Source organism: Poecile atricapillus, chromosome 26 (genome assembly GCF_030490865.1).
Source record: "Poecile atricapillus isolate bPoeAtr1 chromosome 26, bPoeAtr1.hap1, whole genome shotgun sequence".
NCBI lineage: Eukaryota > Metazoa > Chordata > Aves > Passeriformes > Paridae > Poecile > Poecile atricapillus.
In genome coordinates, this window is record NC_081274.1 from 161166 (window position 1) to 186410 (window position 25245).

The 25245-nt window shown below is 67.2% G+C and overlaps 1 protein-coding gene and 1 long non-coding RNA gene across 3 annotated transcripts; one reads left to right on the forward strand and one right to left on the reverse strand.

Annotated features, from left to right (window-relative positions):
• The first annotated feature begins 2870 nt into the window (after positions 1–2870).
• LOC131588503 (valine--tRNA ligase-like) lies at positions 2871–25112 on the forward strand. Its single transcript, XM_058857396.1, is given in 33 exon segments — positions 2871–3030; positions 3128–3221; positions 3620–3720; positions 3799–3923; positions 5569–5733; positions 6212–6293; positions 6368–6487; positions 8117–8225; positions 8542–8642; positions 10114–10204; positions 10527–10651; positions 11335–11438; positions 12868–13026; positions 14287–14377; positions 14743–14848; positions 14944–15014; positions 15113–15238; positions 16718–16822; positions 16928–16996; positions 17293–17371; positions 18782–18825; positions 18827–18910; positions 19843–19875; positions 19877–19996; positions 20796–20817; positions 21250–21336; positions 22042–22213; positions 23014–23047; positions 23049–23111; positions 23113–23128; positions 24152–24327; positions 24425–24574; positions 24974–25112. Coding segments are annotated over 30 exon segments (2859 nt in total). The 5' UTR covers positions 2871–3030; positions 3128–3221; positions 3620–3720; positions 3799–3837; the 3' UTR covers positions 25043–25112.
• Positions 15250–15958, reverse strand: LOC131588504 (uncharacterized). 2 transcript variants are annotated; one of them, XR_009279599.1, is made up of 4 exons: positions 15848–15958; positions 15656–15709; positions 15482–15525; positions 15250–15361 (listed from the first exon to the last, which is right to left on the reverse strand). It is a non-coding gene; the product is annotated as an uncharacterized LOC131588504 (long non-coding RNA). The 2 variants fall into 2 exon arrangements; XR_009279598.1 differs by lacking the exon at positions 15482–15525.
• Positions 25113–25245: the final 133 nt, after the last annotated feature.

The window sequence follows — 25245 nt, forward strand, 5'->3', positions numbered from 1 at the left end:
TGTGGTTTTTGGGTGTTTTTTCTGTGTTTTTGGGTGGTTTTTGGGTGTTTTTTCTGTGGTTTTTGGGTGGTTTTTGGGTGGTTTTTGGGTGTTTTTTCTGTGGTTTTTGGGGTGGTTTTTGGGTGGTTTTTGGGTGGTTTTTGGGTGGTTTTGGGTGGTTTTTGGGTGGTTTTTGAGGGGGTTTTTGGGTGGTTTTGGTGGTTTTTGGGTGGTTTTTGGGGGGGTTTTTGGGTGTTTTTTTGGGGTCTCCGAGCCCCGGTTTTTTTGGGGGTGCCGGAGGTTCTGGCCCCGCCGCTCCGCTGGGGGGCGCTGAGCGCGGCGGGGGCGGCGCTCGCTCCGCGGGGCTCGGCGGCACCGGAAGCCCCGCCCGGGCTCGCGGGCGGCAGCCAATGGCAGCGCGGGGCTCGCGGGCGGCAGCCAATGGCAGCGCGGGGCTCGCGGGCGGCAGCCAATGGCAGCGCGGGGCTCGCGGGCGGCAGCCAATGGCAGCGCGGGGAGGGCGGGGCTCTGCGCACGCGCCGCACGCGCCGCCCCACGTGTCTCCTCCCGCCGCCGCCGCCGCCTCAGGTACCGGGGGGGGGGGGCGGGGAGGCCACGTGACCCTCGGGACCCCCCCCCCCCCCTCCCCTCAGGACCCCCAAATCCCCCCCCCCAAATCCCCCCCCGAGCCCCCTCCACCGACACCCCCCGGTACCGGCCGGGCACAGCCCCGGACCTTCCACGGTCCTGCGGCCCTGAGCCCCCCCGGCACCCGGAGACTGCACCGGGACCCCTGACACCCCTCAGGGACCCCCGAACCCCCTCCGGGACCCCCGAACACCCTCAGGGACCCCCGAACACCCCCCGGCACCCCGGAGACTGCACCGGGACCCCTGAACACCCCCGGGACCCCTGAGACCCGCACCGGGACCCCTGAGACCCCCCGGGACTCCCCCGGGACCCCTGAACACCCCCCAGGGACCCCCGAACAACCCCCCGGGACCCCTGAGACCCGCACCGGGACCCCTGAGACCCCCCCGGGACCCCTGAGACCCCCCCGGGACCCCTGAGACCCCCCCGGGACCCCCCGGGACCCCCGAACACTCCCCGGGACCCCCCCAGGACCCCCGAACCCCCTCCCGGTGCCCTCCCGGTGCCTCCCCGGTGCCCCCTGAGCCCCCGTTTCGCCCCCCCAGCCATGGCCGCCCCCCCGGTGCTGCTGCTGCCGCCGCCCCCCGCCGACGCCGCCGCCCGCCGGGTGCTGATCGCCGCCCGCTTCGGGCCGGGGCCGCCGCCGCGGGTGGAGCGGGTCCCCGGGGATGGGACCGGGACCGGGACCGGGACCGGGGGGCTCGCCGGGACCCCCGGCCTGCCCGCCCTGCGCACCCCCGGGGGGGCCGTGCTGGGCCCCGGGGCCGCCGCGCTGTTCGTGAGCCCCCCCCGGCTGCGGGGCCGGGCCCCCCCCGAGGCCGCGCTGGTCCGGCAGTGGGTGGCGTTCGCCGAGGGCGAGCTGGGCCCGGCCGCCGCCATCGCCATCGGGGGGCCCCCCGAGGTCAGAGGGGTCCTGGGGGGGTTTGGGGGGGTTTGGGGGTCCTGGGGGGGCCCCCCGAGGTCAGAGGGGTCCTGGGGGGTCCTGGGGGGGTTTGGGGGTCCTGGGGGGGCCCCCCGAGGTCAGCGGGGTCCTGGGGGGGTTTGGGGGTCCTGGGGGGCTTGGGGGTCCTGGGGGGGTTTGGGGGGGTTTGGGGGTCCTGGGGGGCCCCCCGAGGTCAGAGGGGTCCTGGGGGCTCCTGGGGGGTTTGGGGGTCCTGGGGGCCCCCCGAGGTCAGAGGGGTCCTGGGGGGGGGTTTGGGGGTCCTGGGGGGCCCCCCGAGGTCAGAGGGGTCCTGGGGGGGTTTGGGGGTCCTGGGGGGGCCCCCCGAGGTCAGAGGGGTCCTGGAGGGGTTCGGGGGTCCTGGGGGGTTCGGAGGACACTGACCTGGGGGTCCTGGGGGGTTCGGGGGTGGCTTTTGGGGGATACTGGGGGGTTTAGGGGTCCTGGGGGGATTTGGGGTCTTGGGGGGGTTCGGAGGACACTGGCCTGGGGGTCCTGGGGGCTCGGGGGTCCCGGGGGGGTTTGGGGGATACTGGGGGGGGTCTGTGGGGGCTGGGGAGGGGGCGTGGGGGTCTGTGAGGATCTCGGGGGCCCTGGGGGGGGTTTGGGGGTCTGGGGGGGTTTGGGGCTGCAGGGGGGGTCTGTAAGGATCTCGGGGTCCAGGGGGGTTTGGGGGGATCCTGGGGGGGTTTGGGGGCTGCAGGGGGGGTCTGTAAGGATCTCGGGGGTCCAGGGGGGTTTGGGGGGATCCTGGGGGGGTTTGGGGGTCCTGGGGGGGTTTGGGGCTGCAGGGGGGGTCTGTGAGGATCTCGGGGGTCTGTGAAGATCTCGGGGGTCCTGGGGGGGTTTGGGGGTCCTGGGGGGGTTTGGGGGCTGCAGGGGGGGTCTGTGAGGATCTCGGGGGTCTGTGAGGATCTCGGGGGTCCCTGACCCCCCCCGTGCCCCCCCAGGCCCGCTCCCGGGGGCTGCAGGAGCTGCTGCGGGGTCTGGGGGCTCTCGAGTCCCACCTGGGGGGCGGCCGCTCCTTCCTGGTGGGCGACGGCGTCACCCTGGCCGACGTCACCGTGGCCTGCGCCCTGCTGGCCCCCTTCACGCAGGTGAGACCCCCCGGATCTCCTGGGGACCCCCGGGAATCGCCCCCGGGTGTCCCTGACCCCCCCCCGTGCCCCCCCAGGTGCTGGACCCCCCCTCCCGCGCCCCCTTCCGGGGGTCACTCGCTGGTTCCTGGGCTGTGTCCGGCTGCCCAGTTCCGGGCAGAGCTGGGGGACGTGCGGCTCTGCGGGGGGGGGGACCCCGAGACCGGGACCCCCGGGACCCCCGGGGAGCCCCCCAGGACCCCCGGGACCCCCGGGACCCCCGGGACCCCCGCCAAGAGCGCGGCGCAGCTGAAGAAGGAGGCGAAGAAACGGGAGAAGCTGGAGAAATTCCAGCAGAAACAGGAGAAGAACCGGGAGCTGCAGGTGAGGGGGGCTCGGGGGGGGCACTGGGGGTCCCTCTGGGTCTCTGGGGGTCCCTCTGGGGCTCTGGGGACCCCTGACCCCCCCCGTGCCCCCCCAGGCTCAGGCCAAGGACAAGGCCAAGCCCAGCCGGGCCCGGCGGGAGCTGCAGGGGCTGCGCTACGAGACCCCCACCCCCCCCGGCTGCAAGAAGGGTATGGGGGGCTCTGGGGGGGCTTTGGGGGGTCTGGGGGGGGTTTGGGGGGTCTGGGGGGGGGGATCAGAGGGTGCCTGGGGTGCTTTGGGGGGGTCTGGGGGGGCTTTGGGGGCGTCTTGGGGGGTCTGAAGGGGCTTTGGGGGGTCTGGGGGGGCTTTGGGAGGCTCTGGGGGTGGTTTGGGGGGGTCTTGGGGGGTCTGAGGGGGCTCTGGGGGGTCTGGGGTGCTTTGGGAGGGTTTTGGGGGTGTCTGTGTGGGGCTGAGGCGGCTCTGGGGGTCTCTGGGGGTCTCTGGGGGTCCGTGGTGGGAGTGGGGGATGTTTGTGGGGGTCCCAGGGGATTGGGGGGGTCTGGGGGCCGGCTCTGACCCCGTTTCTCCCCCCGGGCCCCCTCCCCAGATGTGGGGGGGCCGCTCCCCGAGAGCTACAGCCCCGCCTACGTGGAGGCGGCGTGGTACAGCTGGTGGGAGAAGGAGGGGTTCTTCCGGCCGGAGTGTGGGGTGAGTGGGGGTCCCCGGGGGGTCCCTGGGGGGTCCCAGAGCCCCCAGACCCCCCTGAGCCCCCCGTGCCCCCCCCAGCGCTCCCTGGAGACCCCCAACCCCCGGGGGGTGTTCGTGATGTGCCTCCCCCCCCCCAACGTCACCGGGACGCTGCACCTGGGCCACGCCCTGACCGTGGCCATCCAGGACACGCTGACCCGCTGGTGAGTGACCGCTGGGGTGACCCTGAGTGACCCTGAGTGACCACAGAGTGACCACAGAGTGACCACAGAGTGACCGCTGGGTGACTCTGAGTGACCATAGAGTGACCACAGAGTGACCGCTGGGTGACCCCGAGTGACCACAGAGTGACCACTGGGGTGACCCTAAGTGACCACAGAGTGACCACAGAGTGACCACAGAGTGACCACAGAGTGACCGCTGGGGTGACCCTAAGTGACCACAGAGTGACCACTGGGGCCAGGGAGTGACCCTGAATGACCACTGAGGCCAGGGAGTGACCCTGAGTGACCACTGGGGCCAGGGAGTGACCCTGAGTGACCACTGGGGCCGGGGAGTGACCCTGAATGACCACTGAGGATCTGTGGGGTGACCCTGAGTGACCACTGGGGCCAGGGAGTGACCCTGAATGACCACTGGGGATCTGTGGGGTGACCCTGAGTGACCATTGGGGGTGATCCTCATGTCCCCTGCAGGCACAGGATGAGGGGACTGTGACCCCTGTGACCCCTGTGACCCCTCTGTGTCCCCTGTGTGACCCCTGAGTGACCCCTGTGACCCCTGTGTGTCCCCCACAGGCACAGGATGAGGGGCCTGACCGCTCTCTGGGTCCCGGGCTGTGACCCCTGTGACCCCCATGACCCCTGTGACCCCTGAGTGACCATTGGGGGTCACCCCCGTGTCCCCCACAGGCACAGGATGAGGGGACTGACCGCTCTCTGTGTCCCCTGTGTGACCCCTGTGACCCCTGTGTGACCCCTCTGTGTCCCCATGTGTCCCCCACAGGCACAGGATGAGGGGACTGACCGCTCTCTGGGTCCCGGGCTGTGACCCCTGTGACCCCTGTGTGACCCCTGAGTGACCCCTGAGTGACCCCTGTGACCCCTGTGACCCCTCTGTGTCCCCTGTGACCCCCACAGGCACAGGATGAGGGGACTGACCGCTCTCTGGGTCCCGGGCTGTGACCCCTGTGACCCCTGTGACCCGTGTGTGACCCCTGTGACCCCTGAGTGACCATTGGGGGTCACCCCCGTGTCCCCCACAGGCACAGGATGAGGGGACTGACCGCTCTCTGGGTCCTGGGCTGTGACCCCTGAGTGACCCCTGTGACCCCTGTGACCCCTGTGACCCCTGTGACCCCTGTGTGACCCCCATGACCCCTGTGACCCCTCTGTGTCCCCCACAGGCACAGGATGAGGGGACTGACCGCTCTCTGGGTCCCGGGCTGTGACCCCTGTGACCCCTGTGACCCCTGAGTGACCCCTGTGACCCCTGTGTGACCCCCATGTGTCCCCCACAGGCACAGGATGAGGGGACTGACCGCTCTCTGGGTCCCGGGCTGTGACCCCTGTGACCCCTGTGACCCCTGTGACCCCTGTGTGACCCCTGTGTGACTCCTGTGACCCCTGTGACCCCTCTGTGTCCCCATGTGTCCCCCACAGGCACAGGATGAGGGGACTGACCGCTCTCTGGGTCCCGGGCTGTGACCCCTGTGACCCCTGTGTGACCCCTGTGACCCCTGTGTGACCCCTGTGACCTCTGAGTGACCCCTGAGTGACCCCTGTGACCCCTGAGTGACCCCTGTGACCCCTGAGTGACCATTGGGGGTCACCCCCGTGTCCCCCACAGGCACAGGATGAGGGGCCTGACCGCTCTCTGGGTCCCGGGCTGTGACCACGCCGGAATCGCCACCCAGGTGGTCGTGGAGCGGCGCCTGCTGCGCTCCCGAGGGGTCACTCGGCACCAGCTCGGCCGCGACGCCTTCCTGGGGGAGGTGTGGCGCTGGAAGGAGGAGTGAGTGACCCCTGGAGTGACCCTGGAGTGACCCTGGGGTCACCCACAGCACCCCAGAGTGACCCCTGGAGTGACCCTGGAGTGACCCTGGGGTCACCCACAGCACCCCAGAGTGACCCACAGCACCCCAGAGTGACCCCTCAGCACCCCAGAGTGACCCCTGGAGTGACCCTGGAGTGACCCTGGGGTCACCCACAGCACCCCAGAGTGACCCACAGCACCCCAGAGTGACCCCAGAGTGACCCACAGCACCCCAAAGGGACCCCCAAGACCCCAAAGTGACCCCAAAGTCACCCACAACACCCCAAAGTGACCCTGAACTGACCCCAGGGCAATCTGTGGCACCCCTAAATGACCCCAAAGTGACCCCAGAGTGACCCCAGAGTGACCCAGCCCCTCCCCAGCCCCTCCCCACCCCAAGCCCCCTCCCCAGCCCCTCCCCAGCCCCTCCCCAGCCCCACGGCCTCCCCCCCCCCAGGAAGGGCGACCGCATTTACCAGCAGCTGCGGCGCCTGGGAGCCTCCATGGACTGGGAGCGCGCCTGTTTCACCATGGACCCCGTGAGTGGGGGGCTCTGGGGGGGGGTCCCGGGGGTCCCTGAGCCCCCCCTGAGCCCCCCCTGACGCCCCCACAGAAAATGAGCCGGGCAGTGACCGAGGCTTTCGTCCGGCTGCACGAGCAGGGCCTGATCTACCGCAGCCGCCGCATCGTGCACTGGAGCTGCGCCCTGCGCTCGGCCATTTCTGACATCGAGGTACCCAAAACACCCCAAAACACCCCAAAACACCCCCAGAACACCCCCAAAAACCCCCTCCCCAAAACACCCCCAAAACGCCCCCAAAAACCCCCTCCCCAAAACACCCCCGAACCCCCAGAACTGGGGCACTGGAGCTGCGCCCTGCGCTCGGCCATCTCTGACATCGAGGTACCCAAAACACCCCAAAACACCCCCAAACACCCCCAAAACACCCCCAAAACACCCCAAAACCCCCCCAAAAACCCCCTCCCCAAAACACCCCAAAACACCCCAAAACACCCCCAAAATCCCCCCAAAACCCTCCGAAAACACCCCAAAACACCCTCAAACCCCCAGAACTGGGGCACTGGAGCTGCGCCCTGCGCTCGGCCATCTCTGACATCGAGGTACCCAAAACACCCCAAAACACCCCAAAAACCCCCAAAGCCCCCCAAAACCCCCCCAAAGCCCCCCAGAAATGCCCCAAACCCCGCTGGGGCTGGGGGTGCTCGGGGGTCCCTGGGGTTGGGGCCCTTTTCCTGTGCCCAGGAGGTTTTTGGGGGGCTCTGGGGGCGGTTTTGGGGTCTCACAGGGTTGGTTTTGGGGGGGCTCTGGGGGTGGTTTTTGGGGGGGCTCTGGGGGCAGTTTTGGGGTCTCACAGGGGTGGTTTTTGGGGGGCTCTGGGGGTGGTTTTTGGGGGGCTCTGGGGGTGGTTTTGGGGGGGCTCTGGAGGTGGTTTGGGGGTCTCACAGGGGTGGTTTTTGGGGTCTCACGGGGGTGGTTTTGGGGGGCTCTGGGGGCGGTTTTGGGGTCTCATGGGGTTAGTTTTTGGGGGGCTCTGGGGGTGTTTTTTGGGGGGCTCTGGGGGTGGTTTTTGGGGGGCTCTGGGGGCAGTTTTGGGGGCTCTGGGGGCAGTTTTGGGGGGCTCTGGGGGCAGTTTTGGGGTCTCACAGGGGTGGTTTTTGGGGGGCTCTGGGGGTGGTTTTGGAGGGGCTCTGGGGGCAGTTTGGGGGTCTCACGGGGGTGGTTTTTGGGGGGCTCTGGGGGCAGTTTGGGGGTCTCACAGGGGTGGTTTTTGGGGGGCTCTGGGGGCTGTTTTGGGGTCTCATGGGGTTGGTTTTTGGAGGGCTCTGGGGGCTGTTTTGGGGGGGGCTCTGGGGGCAGTTTTGGGGGGCTCTGGGGGTGGTTTTGGGGGGCTCTGGGGGCGGTTTTGGGGGGCTCTGGGGGCAGTTTTGGGGTCTCACAGGGGTGGTTTTGGGGGGCTCTGGGGGTGGTTTTGGGGGGCTCTGGGGGTGGTTTTGGGGGGCTCTGGGGGCGGTTTTGGGGGGCTCTGGGGGCGGTTTTGGGGTCTCACAGGGGTGGTTTTTGGGGGTCTCACAGGGGTGGTTTTGGGGGGCTCTGGGTGCGGTTTTGGGGGGCTCTGGGGGCAGTTTTGGGGTCTCACGGGGGTGTTTTTTTGGGGGGCTCTGGGGGTGGTTTTTGGGGTCTCACGGGGGTGGTTTTGGGGGGCTCTGGGGGTGGTTTTTGGGGTCTCACGGGGGTGGTTTTGGGGGGCTCTGGGGGCGGTTTTGGGGTCTCACGGGGGTGGTTTTTGGGGGGCTCTGGGGGCAGTTTTGGGGTCTCACGGGGGTCTCTGTGCCCCCCCAGGTGGAGAAGCGGGAGCTGGGGGGCCGCACCCTGCTGCGGGTGCCGGGCTACGAGGAGCCCGTGGAGTTCGGGGTCCTGGTGGCCTTCGCCTACCCCCTGGAGGGGGCCGGTAAAAATGGGGGGTCTGGGGGGGTCTGTGGGGTCTGGGGGGTCTGGGGGGGTCTCTGGGGTCTCTCTGGGGTCTCTCTGGGGTCTCTCTGGGGTCTCTGGGGTCTCTCTGGGGTCTCTTTGGGGTCTCTGGGGTCTCTGGGGTCTCTCTGGGGTCTCTCTGGGGTCTCTTTGGGGTCTCTTTGGGGTCTCTGGGGTCTCTGGGGTCTCTTTGGGGTCTCTCTGGGGTCTCTTTGGGGTCTCTTTGGGGTCTCTTTGGGGTCTCTTTGGGGTCTCTGGGGCCCATGGGGTGACCCCCGCCCCGCTGTGCCCCCCAGGGGAGGGGGAGGACTCTGAGCTCGTGGTGGCCACGACGCGTCTGGAGACGATGCTGGGGGACGAGGCCGTGGCCGTGCACCCCGAGGACCCCCGGTACCAGGTGAGACACCTGGGCACAGGTGAGACCCCCAGTGCCAGGTGAGACCCCCCGGTACCAGGTGAGACACCTGGGGCCAGGTGAGACCCCCGGGAGCAGGTGAGACCCCCAGTGCCAGGTGAGACCCCCCAGTGCCAGGTGAGACCCCCAGTACCAGGTGAGACCCCCAGTGCCAGGTGAGACACCTGGGTCCAGGTGAGACCCCCCGGTACCAGGTGAGACACCTGGGCACAGGTGAGACCCCCAGTGCCAGGTGAGACACCTGGGCACAGGTGAGACCCCCTGGGACCAGGTGAGACACCCGGGGCCAGGTGAGACCCCCCGGGAGCAGGTGAGACACCTGGGGCCAGGTGAGACCCCCGGGACCAGGTGAGACCCCCAGTGCCAGGTGAGACACCTGGGGCCAGGTGAGACCCCCCGGGGCCAGGTGAGACCCCCAGTGCCAGGTGAGACACCTGGGGCCAGGTGAGACCCCCGGGACCAGGTGAGACCCCCAGTGCCAGGTGAGACCCCCAGTGCCAGGTGAGACACCTGGGGCCAGGTGAGACCCCCGGGACCAGGTGAGACACCTGGGGCCAGGTGAGACCCCCAGTGCCAGGTGAGACCCCCAGTGCCAGGTGAGACACCTGGGGCCAGGTGAGACCCCCAGTGCCAGGTGAGACCCCCGGGAGCAGGTGAGACCCCCCGGGGCCAGGTGAGGGTGGGGCCAGGCACACCTGAGACCCCCAGTACCAGGTGAGGGGCAGGACCTGCCCAGCTGTAGGTGCGCCCCACAGTGGGCGTGACTCAGTGTCCCCAGGTGGGCGTGGCTCAGTGTCCCCAGGTGGGCGTGGCTCAGTGTCCCCCAGGTGGGTGTGGCTCAGTGTCTCCAGGTGGGCGTGGCCAGGCTCAGGTGTGTCCCCAGGTGGGTGTGACTCAGTGTCCCCCAGGTGGGCGTGGCTCAGTGTCCCCAGGTGGGCGTGGCTCAGTGTCCCCAGGTGGGCGTGGCCAGGCTCAGGTGTGTCCCAGGTGGGCGTGGCCAGGCTCAGGTGTGTCCCAGGTGGGTGTGGCCAGGCTCAGGTGTGTCCCCAGGTGGGTGTGGCCAGGCTCAGGTGTGTCCCCAGGTGGGCGTGGCTCAGTGTCCCCAGGTGGGTGTGACTCAGTGTCCCCAGGTGGGCGTGGCCAGGCTCAGGTGTGTCCCAGGTGGGCATGGCCAGGCTCAGGTGTGTCCCAGGTGGGCGTGGCTCAGTGTCCCCAGGTGGGCGTGGCTGAGTGTCCCCAGGTGGGTGTGACTCAGTGTTCCCCAGTGGGCGTGGCTCAGTGTCCCCAGGTGGGCGTGGCCAGGCTCAGGTGTGTCCCCAGGTGGGTGTGACTCAGTGTCCCCAGGTGGGTGTGACTCAGTGTCCCCCAGGTGGGTGTGACTCAGTGTCCCCAGGTGGGCGTGGCCAGGCTCAGGTGTGTCCCTGAGGCCCCGCCCTCCCTCCCTCCCCGGCAGCACCTGCGGGCTCGCCACGTCCTGCACCCGTTCACGGGGCGGCGCCTGCCGGTTCTGCACGACGCCTTCGTGGACCCCCAGTTCGGCACCGGTGAGGGGCGGGGCCTGCAGGGGCGGGGCCGGGGGCGGGGCCTGGAGGGGCGGGGCCTGGAGGGGCGGGGCTGTTTGGGTGTGGTTTGGGTGGGGCTGTTTGGGTGTTGTTATTTTTGGGTGTGGTTTCTGGGTGTGGCTGGAGTGGGGCGTGGCCTGTGTGGGTGTGGCCGGGGTGGGCGTGGCCGGGGGTGGGTGTGGCCGCTCGTGGGTGTGGCCGGGGTGGACGTGGCCGGGGTTGGGGTGGGTGTGGCCGCTTGTGGGTGTGGTTGGGTGGGCGTGGCCGCTCCTGGGTGTGTCCCAGCCCTGGCCCCGCCCTCCAGGTGCCGTTAAGATCACGCCTGCCCACGACGCCACCGACTTCGAGGTGGGGCAGCGGCACGGGCTGGGCGTGGCCACCGTCATCGCCGAGGACGGCACCATGGTCAACGTCCCCGCCCCCTTCCAGGTGAGACCCCGCCCCCTTCCGGGTGAGACCCCGCCCCCTTCCCGGTGAGACCCCACCCCCTTCCGGGTGAGACCCCGCCCCCTTCCAGGTGAGACCCTGCCCCCTTCCAGGTGAGACCCCACCCCCTTCTGGGTGAGACCCCGCCCCCTTTCGGGTGAGACCCCTCCCCATTCCAGGTGAGACCCCGCCCCCTTCCGGGTGAGACCCCTCCCCCTTCCGGGTGAGACCCCGCCCCCTTCCGGGTGAGACCCCGCCCCCTTCTGGGTGAGACCCCACCCCCTTCTGGGTGAGACCCCGCCCCCTTCCAGGTGAGACCCCGCCCCCTTCCAGGTGAGACCCCACCCCCTTCCGGGTGAGACCCCGCCCCCTTCCGGGTGAGACCCCGCCCCCAGTGGGGCAGAGAGACCCCGGGGGGGGAAATGGTGGGGCTGGGGGGGCGGTCTGGTGGTCTGGGGTCACTCAGGGTCACTCAGGGTCACTCTGTGGTCACTCAGGGTCACTCTGTGGTCACTCGTGGTCACTCTGGGGGCTCTGTGGTCACTCGGGGCCACTCGGGGTCACTCAGGGTGTGTCTGGGGTCACTCTGGAGGGGCTGTGGTCACTCGTGGTCAGTCTGGGTTGGTCACTCATGGTCACTGGGTTGGTCACTCGTGGTCACTCGTGGTCACTCTGTCCCTCCCCAGGGGATGCCGCGGTTCAGGGCGCGGTCGCTGCTGCTGGAGACCCTCAAGGAGCGGGGGCTGTTCCGGGGGGTGAGCGAGAACCCCATGGTGGTGCCCGTCTGCAGGTGGGACAGGGGGACACCATGGGGACACCATGGGGACATCATGGGGATATCATGGGGATATCATGGGGATATCATGGGGACATGGGGGGGACACCATGGGGACATGGGGGGACACGGGGACAGTGAGAGGACATGGGGGGGACACAGGGGTGCTCCAGGTGACAGGGACTGGGGTGACAGGGGTGACACAGAGGTCACAGGGGTGACAGGGGTGCCCCAGGTGTGTCCCAGGTGCCAGAGGTGCCAGGGATTGGGGTGACACAGGGGTGACACAGGGGTGACATAGAGGTGACAGGGGTGACACAGGGGTCACAGGGGTGACACAGGGGTGACACAGGGGTGACACAGGGGTGACAGGGGTGACACAGGTGACACAGGTGACACACAGGTGACACACAGGTGACACTGCCGCCCCACAGCCGCTCCAAGGACGTGCTGGAGCCGCGGGCGGTGCCGCAGTGGTTTGTGCGCTGCCAGGTGTGCCCCAGGTGACAGAGGTGACACACAGGTGACACAGGTGACACAGGTGACACACAGGTGACACACAGGTGCCACTGCCGCCCCACAGCCGCTCCAAGGACGTGCTGGAGCCGCGGGCGGTGCCGCAGTGGTTCGTGCGCTGCCAGGTGTGCCCCAGGTGACAGGGATTGGGGTGACAGGGGTGGCACAGAGGTGACAGGGGTGACACAGGTGACACAGGGGTGACACAGGTGACACACAGGTGCCACTGCCGCCCCACAGCCGCTCCAAGGACGTGCTGGAGCCGCGGGCGGTGCCGCAGTGGTTCGTGCGCTGCCAGGTGTGCCCCAGGTGACAGGGATTGGGGTCACAGGGGTGACACAGGGGTGACACAGGTGACACAGAGGTGACACAGGTGACACAGAGGTGACACTGCTGCCCCACAGCCGCTCCAAGGACGTGCTGGAGCCGCGGGCGGTGCCGCAGTGGTTCGTGCGCTGCCAGGTGTGCCCCAGGTGACAGAGGTGACACAGGGGTGACACAGGGGTGACACAGGGGTGACAGGGGTGACACAGGTGACACAGGTGACACACAGGTGACACAGGGGTGACACTGCCGCCCCACAGCCGCTCCAAGGACGTGCTGGAGCCGCGGGCGGTGCCGCAGTGGTTCGTGCGCTGCCAGGTGTGCCCCAGGTGACAGGGATTGGGGTCACAGGGGTGACACAGGGGTGACACAGGTGACACAGAGGTGACACAGGTGACACAGAGGTGACACTGCTGCCCCACAGCCGCTCCAAGGACGTGCTGGAGCCGCGGGCGGTGCCGCAGTGGTTCGTGCGCTGCCAGGTGTGCCCCAGGTGACAGAGGTGACACAGGGGTGACACAGGGGTGACACAGGGGTGACAGGGGTGACACAGGTGACACAGGTGACACACAGGTGACACACAGGTGCCACTGCCGCCCCACAGCCGCTCCAAGGACGTGCTGGAGCCGCGGGCGGTGCCGCAGTGGTTCGTGCGCTGCCAGGGCCTGGCCGGGGCCGCGGCGGCCGCCGTGCGCAGGGGGGACCTGAGGCTGCACCCGCCCGGCCACGCCCGCACCTGGTTCAGCTGGATGGAGAACATCAGGTGAGGGCCTGACCCATAGAACTGAGCCATAGAACTGCCCCATGGCACTGCCCTATAGCACTGACCCATGGCACTGACCCATAGAACTGACCCATAGAACTGACCCATAGAACTGCCCTATAGAACTGACCTATAGAACTGAGCCATAGAACTGACCCATAGATCTGAGCCATGGCACTGCCCCATGGCACTGACCCATAGATCTGAGCCATGGCACTGCCCCATGGCACTGCCCCATGGCCTGCCCTATAGCACTGACCCATAGAACTGACCCATAGAACTGCCCCATAGAACTGCCCCATGGCCTGCCCTATAGCACTGACCTATAGAGCCTGCCCTATAGAACTGACCCATAGAACTGACCCATAGAACTGAGCCATGGCACTGCCCCATGGCACTGCCCTATAGCACTGACCCATAGAACTGACCCATGGCACTGCCCTATAGCACTGACCCATGGCACTGACCCATAGAACTGACCCATAGCACTGCCCCATGGCCTGCCCTATAGCACTGACCCATAGAACTGACCCATAGAACTGACCCGTAGAACTGACCCATGGCACTGCCCCATAGAACTGACCCATAGAACTGACCCATAGAACTGACCCATAGAACTGACCCATGGCACTGCCCCATAGAACTGCCCCATAGAACTGACCCATAGCACTGCCCCATAGAACTGAGCCATAGAACTGACCCATAGCACTGACCCATAGAATTGAGCCATAGAACTGCCCTATAGCACTGACCCATGGCCTGCCCTATAGCACTGACCTCTAGAGCCTGCCCTATAGCACTGACCTATAGCACTGACCCATGGCCTAACCCATAACCCTGCCCTATAGCCCTGCCCTATAGCCCTGCACTATAACCGTGCCCCTCACCTGCCCCTCACCTGCCCCTCACCTGCCCCTCACCTGCCCCACACCTGCCCCTCACCTGCCCCACACCTGGATGGCCACAGGCGAGGCCCCGCCCCTCACCTGCCCCTCACCTGCCCCACACCTGGATGGCCACAGGCAAGGCCCTGCCCCTCATCTGCCCCACACCTGCCCCACACCTGCCCCTCACCTGCCCCACACCTGGATGGCCTCAGGCGAGGCCCTGCCCCTCACCTGCCCCACACCTGCCCCACACCTGGATGGCCTCAGGCGAGGCCCTGCCCCTCACCTGCCCCACACCTGCCCCTCACCTGCCCCACACCTGGATGGCCACAGGCGAGGCCCTGCCCCTCACCTGCCCCACTGATTCCCCCAGGGACTGGTGCATCTCCCGGCAGCTCTGGTGGGGCCATCGCATCCCCGCCTACTTCGTCACCATCAACGACCCCAAAGTGGCCCCTGGCCAGGTGGGGGGTCCTGAGGGGCTGGGGGGGGTCCTGAGGGGCTGGGGGGGCACTCAGGGGGTGCTGGGGGGCACTTGGGGGATGCTCTGGGGCTGGGGGGGCACTCAGGGGTGTCTGGGTGACATCTGGGGTGACATTTGGGGTTTTTTTTGGGGGCTCCCAGGACGAGGACGGGCAGTTGTGGGTCAGGAAGGGTCTCTGGGTGATTTGGGGTCACGTTTGGGGGTCTCCAGGTGACATTTGGGGTTTTTTTTGGGGGCTCCCAGGACGAGGACGGGCAGTTCTGGGTCAGGAGGGGTCTCTGGGTGATTTGGGGTCACGTTTGGGGGTCTCCAGGTGACATTTGGGGTTTTTTTGGGGGCTCCCAGGACGAGGACGGGCGGTTCTGGGTCAGCGGCCGCTCCGAGGACGAGGCTCGGGCCAAAGCGGCCGCAGCCTTTGGGGTCTCCCCCGAACTGGTCAGCCTGAGGCAAGGTGGGACTGGGGGTCCCTGGTGGTCCCTGGGGGTCCCTGGGGGTCCCTGGTGGTCCCTGGGGGTCCCTGGTGGTCACTGCTGTCCCTGGGCACAGACGAGGACGTTCTGGACACTTGGTTCTCCTCCGGCCTCTTCCCCTTTTCTGTCTTTGGCTGGCCTGAGCAGGTGAGGGGGCGTTTGGGGGGCGTTTGGGGGGTGTTTGGGGGGCCCCAGGGGGGTTTTGGGGGTCCTGGTCTCATCCTGGGGTCCCCCTGTGCCCCCAGACCCCCGACCTGGAGCGGTTCTACCCGGGCTCGCTGCTGGAGACCGGCCACGACATCCTCTTCTTCTGGGTGGCGAGGATGGTGATGCTGGGGCTGGCACTGACCGGGCGCCTGCCCTTCCGTGAGGTCAGACCCAAATCCAGCCTGAATTCACCCAAAATCACCCCAAAATCCACCCAAAATCACCCCAAATTCACCCAAATTCACCCCAAATTCACCCAAATTCACCCCAAATTCACCCAAAATCCCCTGTTCTTCTGGGTGGCGAGAATGGTGATGCTGGGGCTGGCACTGACCGGGCGCCTGCCCTTCCGTGAGGTCAGACCCCCAAAACCCACCCTGAATCCACCCAAAATCACCCAAAATCACCCCAAAATTCACCCAAATTCACCCCAAATTCACCCCCAAATCCCCTGTTCTTCTGGGTGGCGAGGATGGTGATGCTGGGGCTGGCACTGACCGGGCGCCTGCCCTTCCGCGAGGTCAGACCCAAATCCAGCCTGAATTCACCCAAAATCACTCCAAAATCCAGCCTGAATTCACCCCAAATTCACCCCAAATCCACCCAAATTCACCCCAAAATCACCCCCAAATCCCCTGTTCTTCTGGGTGGCGAGGATGGTGATGCTGGGGCTGGCACTGACCGGGTGCCTGCCCTTCCGCAAGGTCAGACCCAAAATCCACCCAAAATCACCCAAAATTCACCCAAATCCACCCAAAATCCCCCAAATTCACCCAAAATCCACCCAAAATTCACCCAAATTCACCCCAAATTCACCCCCAAATCCCCTGTTCTTCTGGGTGGTGAGGATGGTGATGCTGGGGCTGGCACTGACCGGGCGCCTGCCCTTCTGCGAGGTCAGACTCAAATCCAGCCTGAATTCACCCAAAATCCAGCCTGAATTCACCCCAAATTCACCCCAAAATTCACCCCAAAATGCACCTAAAATCCACCCTGAATCCACCCCAAAATCACCCCAAAATCCACCCTGAATCCACCCCAAAATCCACCCAAAATTCACCCCAAAATCCACCTAAAATCCACCTCAAAATCCACCCCAAATTCACCCAAATTCACCCCAAAATCCACCCAAAATTCACCCCAAATTCACCCTGAATCCAGCCCCAAAATCCACTCCAAATTCACCCCAAAATCCACCCTGAATCCAACCCAAAATCCACCCTGAATCCACCCCAAAATCCACCCTGAATTCACCCCAAAATGCACCCCAAATTCACCCAAAATCACCCCAAAATCCACCCCAAAATCCACCTCAAAATCCACCCTGAATTCACCCCAAAATGCACCCTGAATCCACCCCAAATTCACTCTGAATCCAGCCCCAAAATCCACTCCAAATTCACCGGAAAATGCCCCCCAAATCTCCCAAAACCCCCCAAACCCCCCAAACCCCCCCAAAAATCCCCCCAAATCTCCAAATCCCTCCAAATCCCCCCAAATCCCCCCAAAATCCCCCCAAACCCCCCCAAATCCCTCCAAATCTCCCCAAATCTCCCCAAAAACCCCCCAAAATCCCCCCAAACCCCCCCAAATCTCCCCAAAATCCCCCCAAACCCCCCAAACCCCCCTCGCCCCCTCCCCAGGTTTACCTCCACGCCATCGTCCGCGACGCCCACGGGCGCAAGATGAGCAAATCCCTGGGGAACGTCATCGACCCCCTGGACGTCATCGCGGGGGTGACGCTGCAGGTGGGACCCCAAACCCCCCCCCGAGACCCCCAAAACACCCCCAGAGACCCCCTGAGCCCCCCAAAATCCCCCCAAAATCCCCCCAAAATCCCCCCGTGTCCCCAGGAGCTGCAGCAGCAGCTGGAGAGCAGCAACCTGGACCCTGCGGAGCTGGAGCGGGCCCGGGAGGGGCAGGTGAGGGGTCTGGGGGGGTCTGGGGGGGTTTGGGGGGGTTTGGGGGGGTCTGGGGGGGTCTGGGGGCTCTGGGGGGGGTCTAGAGGGGATTTAGGGGGGGTTGAAGGAGGCAGTTTGGGAGTTTGGGGTGTTGGGAGGGTCCTGGGGAGGGAATGCAGAGATGGGCACAGGGGGGGTCTGGGGGCTGCAGTCGGAGCTGGGGGGGTCCCGTGGGAGCTGGGGGGGTCCTGGGTGTGGTTTTTTGGGGTCGGGGTCTTCATCCCCCCCCTGCAGTGACCCCCCCCCCAACCCCACAGAGACGCGACTTCCCCGAGGGGATCCCGGAGTGCGGGACGGACGCGCTGCGCTTCGCCCTCTGCGCCTACACGGCCCAGGGTACCCCGGACACCACCCAAAACTGACCCAAAAACACCCAAAAACACCCAAAACAGCCCCAAAAACACCCAAACTGCCCCAAACCGCCCAAAACTGCCCCAAAACCCCCCAAACTGCCCCAAAAACACCCAAAACTGCCCCAAAAACACCCAAAACACCCAAACAGCCCCAAAAACACCCAAAACTGCCCCAAAAACACCCAAAACACCCAAAACAGCCCCAAAAACACCCACAACTGCCCCAAAAACACCCAAAACACCCCAAAACCACCCAAAACTGACCCAAAACCACCCAAAACCCCCCAAACTGCCCCAAAACGCCCAAAACTGCCCCCAAAAACACCCAAAACTGCCCCAAAAACACCCAAAACACCCAAACCACCCAAAACTGCCCAACCACCCAAAACCTCCCAAAACGCCCCAAAACGCCCAAACTGCCCCACAACCCCCAAACTGCCCCCAAAACCACCCAAAACTGCCCCAAAACCACCCCAAACTGCCCCAAAACCACCCAAAACTGCCCCCACACCACCCCAAACCCACCCACCCACAGCCCCCAAAACACCCAAACTGCCCCAAACCACCCAAACTGCCCCCAAAAACACCCAAAACTGCCCCAAAACACCCAAAACACCCAAACAGCCCCAAAACCACCCAAAACTGCCCCAAAACACCCCAAACTGCCCCAAAAACACCCAAACTGCCCCAAAACTGCCCCAAAACAACCCCAAAACCCCCTGACCACCCCAAACCTCCCCAAACGTGCACCACAAAATCCCCCAAAACGCCCCAAACCCACCCCAAAACCACCCAAACCCACCTTGAAACCACCTCAAACCCACTTCAATCCCACCCCAAACCCCCCCAAATCCCCCCCAAACCTCCCAAACCCACTCCAAAAACCCCAAACCCACTTCAATCCCACCCCAAACCACCTCAAACCCCCCCAAACCCCCCGACCACCCCAAACCCACCCCAAACCCACTCCAAAAACCCCAACCCCCCCAAACCCACCCAAAACTCCCCAAAACCCACCCCAAACCCCCCCAATCCCCCCCAAACCCCCCCAACCCCCCCAAAGCCCCCCAAACCCACTCCACAAACCCCAAACCCACCCCAAACCCACCCCAAACCCCCCAAACCCCCCCAAAGCCCCCAAACCCACCCCAAACCCCCGACCACCCCAAACCCACCCCAAACCCACTCCAAACCTCCCCAAACCCACTCCAAACCCACCCCAAAACTCCCCAAACCTCCCCAAACCCACTCCAAAACCCCCCCAAACCCACCCCCAACCCCCCCAAACCCCCCAAATCCCCCAAATCCCCCCAATCCCCCCCAAACCCACTCCAAACCCCCCCAAACCCCCCCCCAAAGCCCCCAATCCCCCCCTGACCCCGCTGCCCCCCAGGCCGGGACATCAACCTGGACGTGGGGCGGGTTTTGGGGTACCGGCTACTTCTGTAACAAGGTCTGGAACGGGGCGCGCTTCGTGCTGCGGGCGCTGGGAGAGGGCTACCGGCCCCCCCCCGGGACACAGGTACCCCCTGAGACCCCCTGAGACCCCCCTGAGCACCCCAAATCCCCCCCTGAGCCCCCCAAATCCCCCTGAGCCCCCCAAATCCCCCTGAGACCCCCAAATCCCCCCCCGGGACACAGGTACCCCCTGAGCCCCTCAAATCCCCCCTGAGATCCCCCAAATCCCCCCTGAGCCCCCCTGAGACCCCCCAAATCCCCCCTGAGCCCCCCCAAATCCCCCCCTGAGCACCCCAAATCCCCCCCTGAGCACCCCAAATCCCCCCCCCGGGACACAGGTACCCCCTGAGCCCCTCAAATCCCCCCCAATCCCCCTGAGCCCCCCAAATCCCCCCTGAGCACCCCAAATCCCCCCCTGAGACCCCCAAATCCCCCCCCGGGACACAGGTACCCCCTGAGCCCCCCAAATCCCCCCGAGACCCCCAAATCCCCCTGAGCCCCCCAAATCCTCCTGCAGGGTTTGCTGAGCCTCGGGACCCCCCCCAATCCCCCCGTGTATGTCCCCAGGGCCATCAGGGGTCCCGGGGGGTCCCTGGCTGTCCCCAATCCCATGTCCTCATGTCCCCATGTGTGTCCCTGTGTCCCCAGGGGTCCCGGGGGTCCTGGGGGTCCCAGGGGTCCCTGGCTGTCCCCATGTCCCCAATCCCGTGTCCCTGTGTCCCCAGGTGTCCCGGGGGTCCCGGGGGTCCCTGGCTGTCCCCAATCCCGTGTCCCCATGTGTGTCCCCAGTGTCCCGGGGGTCCCGGGGGTCCCTGGCTGTCCCCATGTCCCCATGTGCGTCCCTGTGTCCCCAGGGGTCCCGGGGGTCCCTGGCTGTCCCCAATCCCGTGTCCCCATGTCCCCATGTCCCCATGTGTGTCCCCAGGTGTCCCGGGGGTCCCTGGCTGTCCCCATGTCCCCAATCCCGTGTCCCCATGTGTGTCCCTCTGTCCCCAGGTGTCCCGGGGGTCCCTGGCCCAGCGCTGGGTCCCGGAGCCGCCTGAGCCGCGCCGTTGGGACCTGCGGGGCCGCCCTGGGGGGCTTCGACTTCCCGGGGGCCACCACGGCCGTGCACGGCTTCTGGGTCTATGAACTGTGTGACATCTACCTGGTACGGGGGTCCTGGGGGGTCCTGGGGGTCCTGGGGGGTCACAGGGGTCACAGGGGTCACAGGGGTCACCACGGCCGTGCACGGCTTCTGGGTCTATGAACTGTGTGACATCTACCTGGTACGGGGTCCTGGGGGTCCTGGGGGGGTCACAGGGGTCACAGGGGTCACAGGGGTCACAGGGGTCACAGGGGTCACAGGGGCCACCACGGCCGTGCACGGCTTCTGGGTCTATGAACTGTGCGATGTGTACCTGGTACGGGGGTCCTGGGGGTCCTGGGGGGGGTCTGGGGGGTCTGGGGGGGTCACAGGGGTCACAGGGGTCACAGGGGTCACAGGGGTCTGGGGGGGTCACAGGGGTCACCACGGCCGTGCACGGCTTCTGGGTGTACGAACTGTGTGATGTGTACCTGGTACGGGGGTCCTGGGGGTCCTGGGGGTCCTGGGGGTCCTGGGGGTCCTGGGGGGGTCCTGGGGGTCCTGGGGGGTCTGGGGGTCCTGGGGGGTCCTGGGGGTCAGTTTGGGGTCTCAGGGGGTTGTTTGGGGTCAGTTTGGGGTCCCTGGGGTCACTTTGGGGTCCCTGGGGTCAGTTTGGGGGTCCCTGACCCCGTGTGCCCCCCCTGGAGTGTGTGAAGCCGGTCCTGTCCCGAGGGACCCCGGCCCAGCCCGGGGGGGTCCCGGGGGGTCCCTGGGGGGTCCCTGGGGTCAGTTTGGGGTCTCAGGGGTCAGTTTGGGGTCTCAGGGGTTATTTGGGGTCAGTTTGGGGTCAGTTTGGGGGTCCCTGACCCCGTTGCCCCCCCAGGAGTGTGTGAAGCCGGTCCTGTCCCGAGGGGGGTCCCGGGGGGTCTCTGGGGGTTGTTTGGGGTCCCTGGGGTCACTTTGGGGTCTCAGGGGTTATTTGGGGTCAGTTTGGGGGTCCCTGACCCCGTTGCCCCCCAGGAGTGCGTGAAGCCGGTCCTGTCCCGAGGGGGGTCCCGGGGGGGTCCCAGGGTGGTCTCAGGGGTCACTTTGGGGTCCCTGGGGGTCAGTTTGGGGTCCCTGGGGTCAGTTTGGGGTCAGTTTGGGGTCAGTTTGGGGGTCCCTGACCCCGCTGCCCCCCCAGGAGGGTGTGAAGCCGGTCCTGTCCCGAGGGGGGGTCCCGGGGGGTCCCTGGGGTCAGTTTGGGGTCTCAGGGGATGGTTTGGGGTCAGTTTGGGGTCAGTTTGGGGGTCCCTGACCCCGTTGCCCCCCCAGGAGTGCGTGAAGCCGGTCCTGTCCCCGAGGGACCCCGGCCCAGCCCGGGGGGGTCCCGGGGGGTCCCGCGGAGGGGGAGGGGCAGGACGGGGACGGCGAGGATGATGAAGGTGAGGGGGGAGGGGCGGGAGACCCCCGGGCACCGCCCGGCCTGGGGGGGCTGGGGGGGATTTGGGGGGGATTTGGGGGGACCTTGGGGGTTTTGGGGGGACCTGGGGGGACCTGGGGGGGCCTGGGGGGTCTTGGGGGGGATTTGGGGGGGATTTGGGGGGACCTGGGGGGACCTGGGGAGGTTCTGGGGGGTCCCAGGGGGTTTTTGGGGGGGTTTCCTGGGGGGTTTTTGGGGGGTCCCGTGGGTGTCTGTGGGGTTTTTGGGGTTCCCAGGGGGGGTTTTGGGGGTCCCGGGGGGTGCTGTGGGGTTCTGGGGAGGTTTCTGGGGGGGTTTCTGGGGTTTTTGGGGGTTCCTGGGGGGGTTTCTGGGGTTTTTGGGGGGTTTCTGGGGGGTTTCTGGGGTTTTGGGGGTTCCTGGGGGGGTTTCTGGGGTTTTGGGGGTTTCTGGGGGGGTTTCTGGGGTTTTTGGGGGGTTCCTGGGGGGGTTTCTGGGGTTTTTGGGGGTTCCTGGGGGGGGTTCCTGGGGTTTTTGGGGGTTTCTGGGGGTTTTTGGGGGTTCCTGGGGGGGTTTTTGGGGGTTCCTGGGGGGGTTTCCGGGGTTTTTGGGGGTTCCTGGGGTGTCTGTGGGGTTTCTGGGGGTTCCTGGGGGGTTTCCGGGGTTTCTGGGGGTCCCGGGCTGCAGAAGGACCCCCCTGCGGTGGCAGGTGACCCCGCTGCGGCGCGGCTGACGCTGCTGACGTGTCTGGACGCGGGGCTGCGGCTCCTGGCCCCCTTCATGCCCTTCCTGGCCGAGGAGCTCTGGCAGCGGCTGCCCCCCCGGGACCCCCCCGCGCCCCCCAGCATCTGCCTCGCCCCCTTCCCCGAGCCCAGCAGGTGAGAGGGGCTGGGGGGCTGGGGGGGTCTGCAAGAGGGGCTGGGGGGAGCTGGGGGGGCTCAGGGGGGATTTGGGGGGGTCTGCAAGAGGGGCTGGGGGGATCTGGGGGGGATTTGGGGGATCTGGGTGAGGTTTGGGGGCTCCTGGGGAGGGGCTGGGGGGGAGCTGGGGGTCTGCAAGAGGGGCTGGGGAGGGGCTGGGGGGGGATTTGGGGGGGATTTGGGGGGGCTCAGGGGGAATTTGGGGGGGCTCAGGGGGGGATTTGGGGTGGTCTGGGTGAGGTTTGGGTTCCCCAGGGGGATTTGGGGGGGATTTGGGGTTCCTGGGGGAGGGATTGGGGGGTCTCAGGGGATATTTGGGGTGGATTTGGGGTGGATTTTGGGGGACTCGGGATATTTGGGGGTGGATTTGGGGGTCTCAGGGGATATTTGGGGGTGGATTTTGGGGGTCTCAGGGGATATTTGGGGGTGGATTTGGGGTGGATTTTGGGGGTCTCAGGGGATATTTGGGGGTGGATTTTGGGGGTGGATTGGGGGGGTCTCAGGGGATATTTGGGGGTGGATTTGGGGGGTCTCAGGGGATATTTGGGGGTGGATTTGGGGGGGTCTCAGGGGATATTTGGAGGGGATTTGGGGGGGTCTCAGGGGATATTTGGGGGTGGATTTTGGGGGTGGATTTGGGGGGGGACTCAGGGGATACTTGGGGGTGGATTTTGGGGGTGGATTTGGGGGGACTCAGGGGATACTTGGGGGTGGATTTTGGGGGTCTCAGGGGTCTCTGACCCCCCCGTGCCCCCCCAGTTCTGCTGGCAGGACGAGGAGGCCGAGGCCACCATGTAGGGAATTCCTGCTGGGAATCGTCCGAGCCCTGCGGAGCCTGCGGGCAGCGCACGGCCTGACCCCGCCAGAGACCCCCCTGTAGGGCTGGGGGGCTTGGGGAGACCCCCCTGTAGGGCTGGGGGGGGCTTGGGGAGACCCCCCTGTAGGGCTGGGGGGCTGGGGGGACCCCCAGGGGGGCTGGGGGGGCTTGGGGGGACCCCCCCTGTAGGGCTGGGGGGCTTGGGGGGACCCCCAGGGGGGCTGGGGGGGCTTGGGGGGAGACCCCCCTGTAGGGCTGGGGGGCTTGGGGGGGACCCCCAGGGGGGCGGGGGGGCCGAGGGGAGACCCCCCTGTAGGGCTGGGGGGCTTGGGGGGACCCCCAGGGGGGCGGGGGGGCTTGGGGAGACCCCCCTGTAGGGCTGGGGGGCCGAGGGGAGACCCCCCTGTAGGGCTGGGGGGCTTGGGGGGACCCCCCTGTAGGGCTGGGGGGCTTGGGGGGACCCCCAGGGGGGGCGGGGGGGCCGAGGGGAGACCCCCCTGTAGGGCTGGGGGGCTTGGGGGGGTCTTTGGGGGTCTCTGGGGGTCCCTGAGGGGTTTTTTGGGGACTCTCCAGGGGTCTCTGGGGCTCTCTGGGGGTCTCCAGGGGTTTGTGGGGGTCTCTGGGGGGGTTTTTTGGGGTCTCTGGGGGGGGTTTTTGGGGTCTCTGGGGGGGTTTTTTGGGTCTCTCCGGGGGTCCCACCCCTCTGACCCCCCCCCCTTTGCCCCCTCCCCAGGTTTCCTGCAGTGCCCCGACCCCTCCTGGGGGTCCCGGGGGGTTTGTGGGGGTCTCCAGGGCTCTATGGGGGGTCTCTGGGGGGGTTTTTGGGGTCTCTGGGGGGGTTTTTGGGGTCTCTGGGGGGGTTTTTGGGGTTCTGGGGGTCCCACCCCTCTGACCCCCCCCTCATTTCCCCCTCCCCAGGTTTCCTGCAGTGCCCCGACCCCTCCTGGGGGTCCCGGGGGGTTTTTGGGGTCTCTGGGGGGGTTTTTGGGGTCTCTGGGGGGGTTTTTGGGGTCTCTGGGGGGGTCTCTGGGTCTCTCTGGGGGTCCCACCCCTCTGACCCCCCCCCTTTGCCCCCTCCCCAGGTTTCCTGCAGTGTCCCGACCCCTCCTGGGGGTCCCGGGCCGGCCGGAGCCGGGGGCTGCTGCGGGCGCTGGGGGGGGTGGGCTCGGTGCGGCTGCTGGGGGGGGGCGAGGGGCCCCCCCAGGGCTGCGCCGTGGCCGTGGCCTCGGACCGGTGCACCGTGCACCTGCTGCTCAAGGTGAGCGCCGTGACGTCATCGCTGGAGCCGTGACGTCACCCCCGGAGCCGTGACGTCATCACCGGAGCCGTGTTTTTTTTCGGGGGGGGTTTCCCAGGGCATCGTGGACCCCCCCAAGGAGCTGCAGCGGCTCGGGGGGCGGCGGGAGGAGCTGCAGAAGGGGCTGGAGCGGCTGCGGGAGCGCCGGGGGGGCCCCGGGTACCCCCACAAGGTGCCCCCCCACGTGCAGGAGGCCGACGCCGCCAAGGTGGGCCCGGGGGGGGGCTCGGGGGGGCTTTGGGGGGGCTTTGGGGGGGTCTGGGAGGATTTTGGGGGGGTCTGGGAGGATTTTGGGGGGGCTCAGGGGGGCTCGGGGGGGCTTTGGGGGGGTCTGGGAGGATTTTGGGGGGGTCTGGGAGGATTTTGGGGGGGCTCAGGGGGGCTCTGGGGGGGGCTCTGGGAGGATTTTGGGGGGGGGTCTCGGGAGGTGCTGAGGGGTTGGTGGGCTCGGGGGGGGGGCTTTGGGGGGTTTTGGGGGCTCTGAGGGGGTCTGGGAGGATTTTGGGGGGGGTCTCGGGAGGTGCTGAGGGGGCTCGGGGGGGGCTCTGGGGGGGTTTTGGGGGGGGCTTTGGGGGGTTCCCAGCCTGTGCCGTGACCCCCCCCGCAGCTGGCCCAGCTGGAGTCGGAGCTGCGGAACGTTCTGGAAGCCGAGGAGCTGATGAGGAAAATGCTGTGACCCCCCCGGGACCCCCCCCCGGGACCCCCCCCCGGGACCCCCCCCCAAATAAAGCGATCCTGGACCCGCCCTGCTGCTGTGGCTGGGGACCCCGCGGGGGGGCGTGGCCGGGCTGAGGAGGGGGCGTGGCCTCCCTGGACAATGGGGGTGGGCGGGGCCGCGGGGGCCGCGGGGGCTGCTGGGATCGGGGCGGCCGCGGGTGA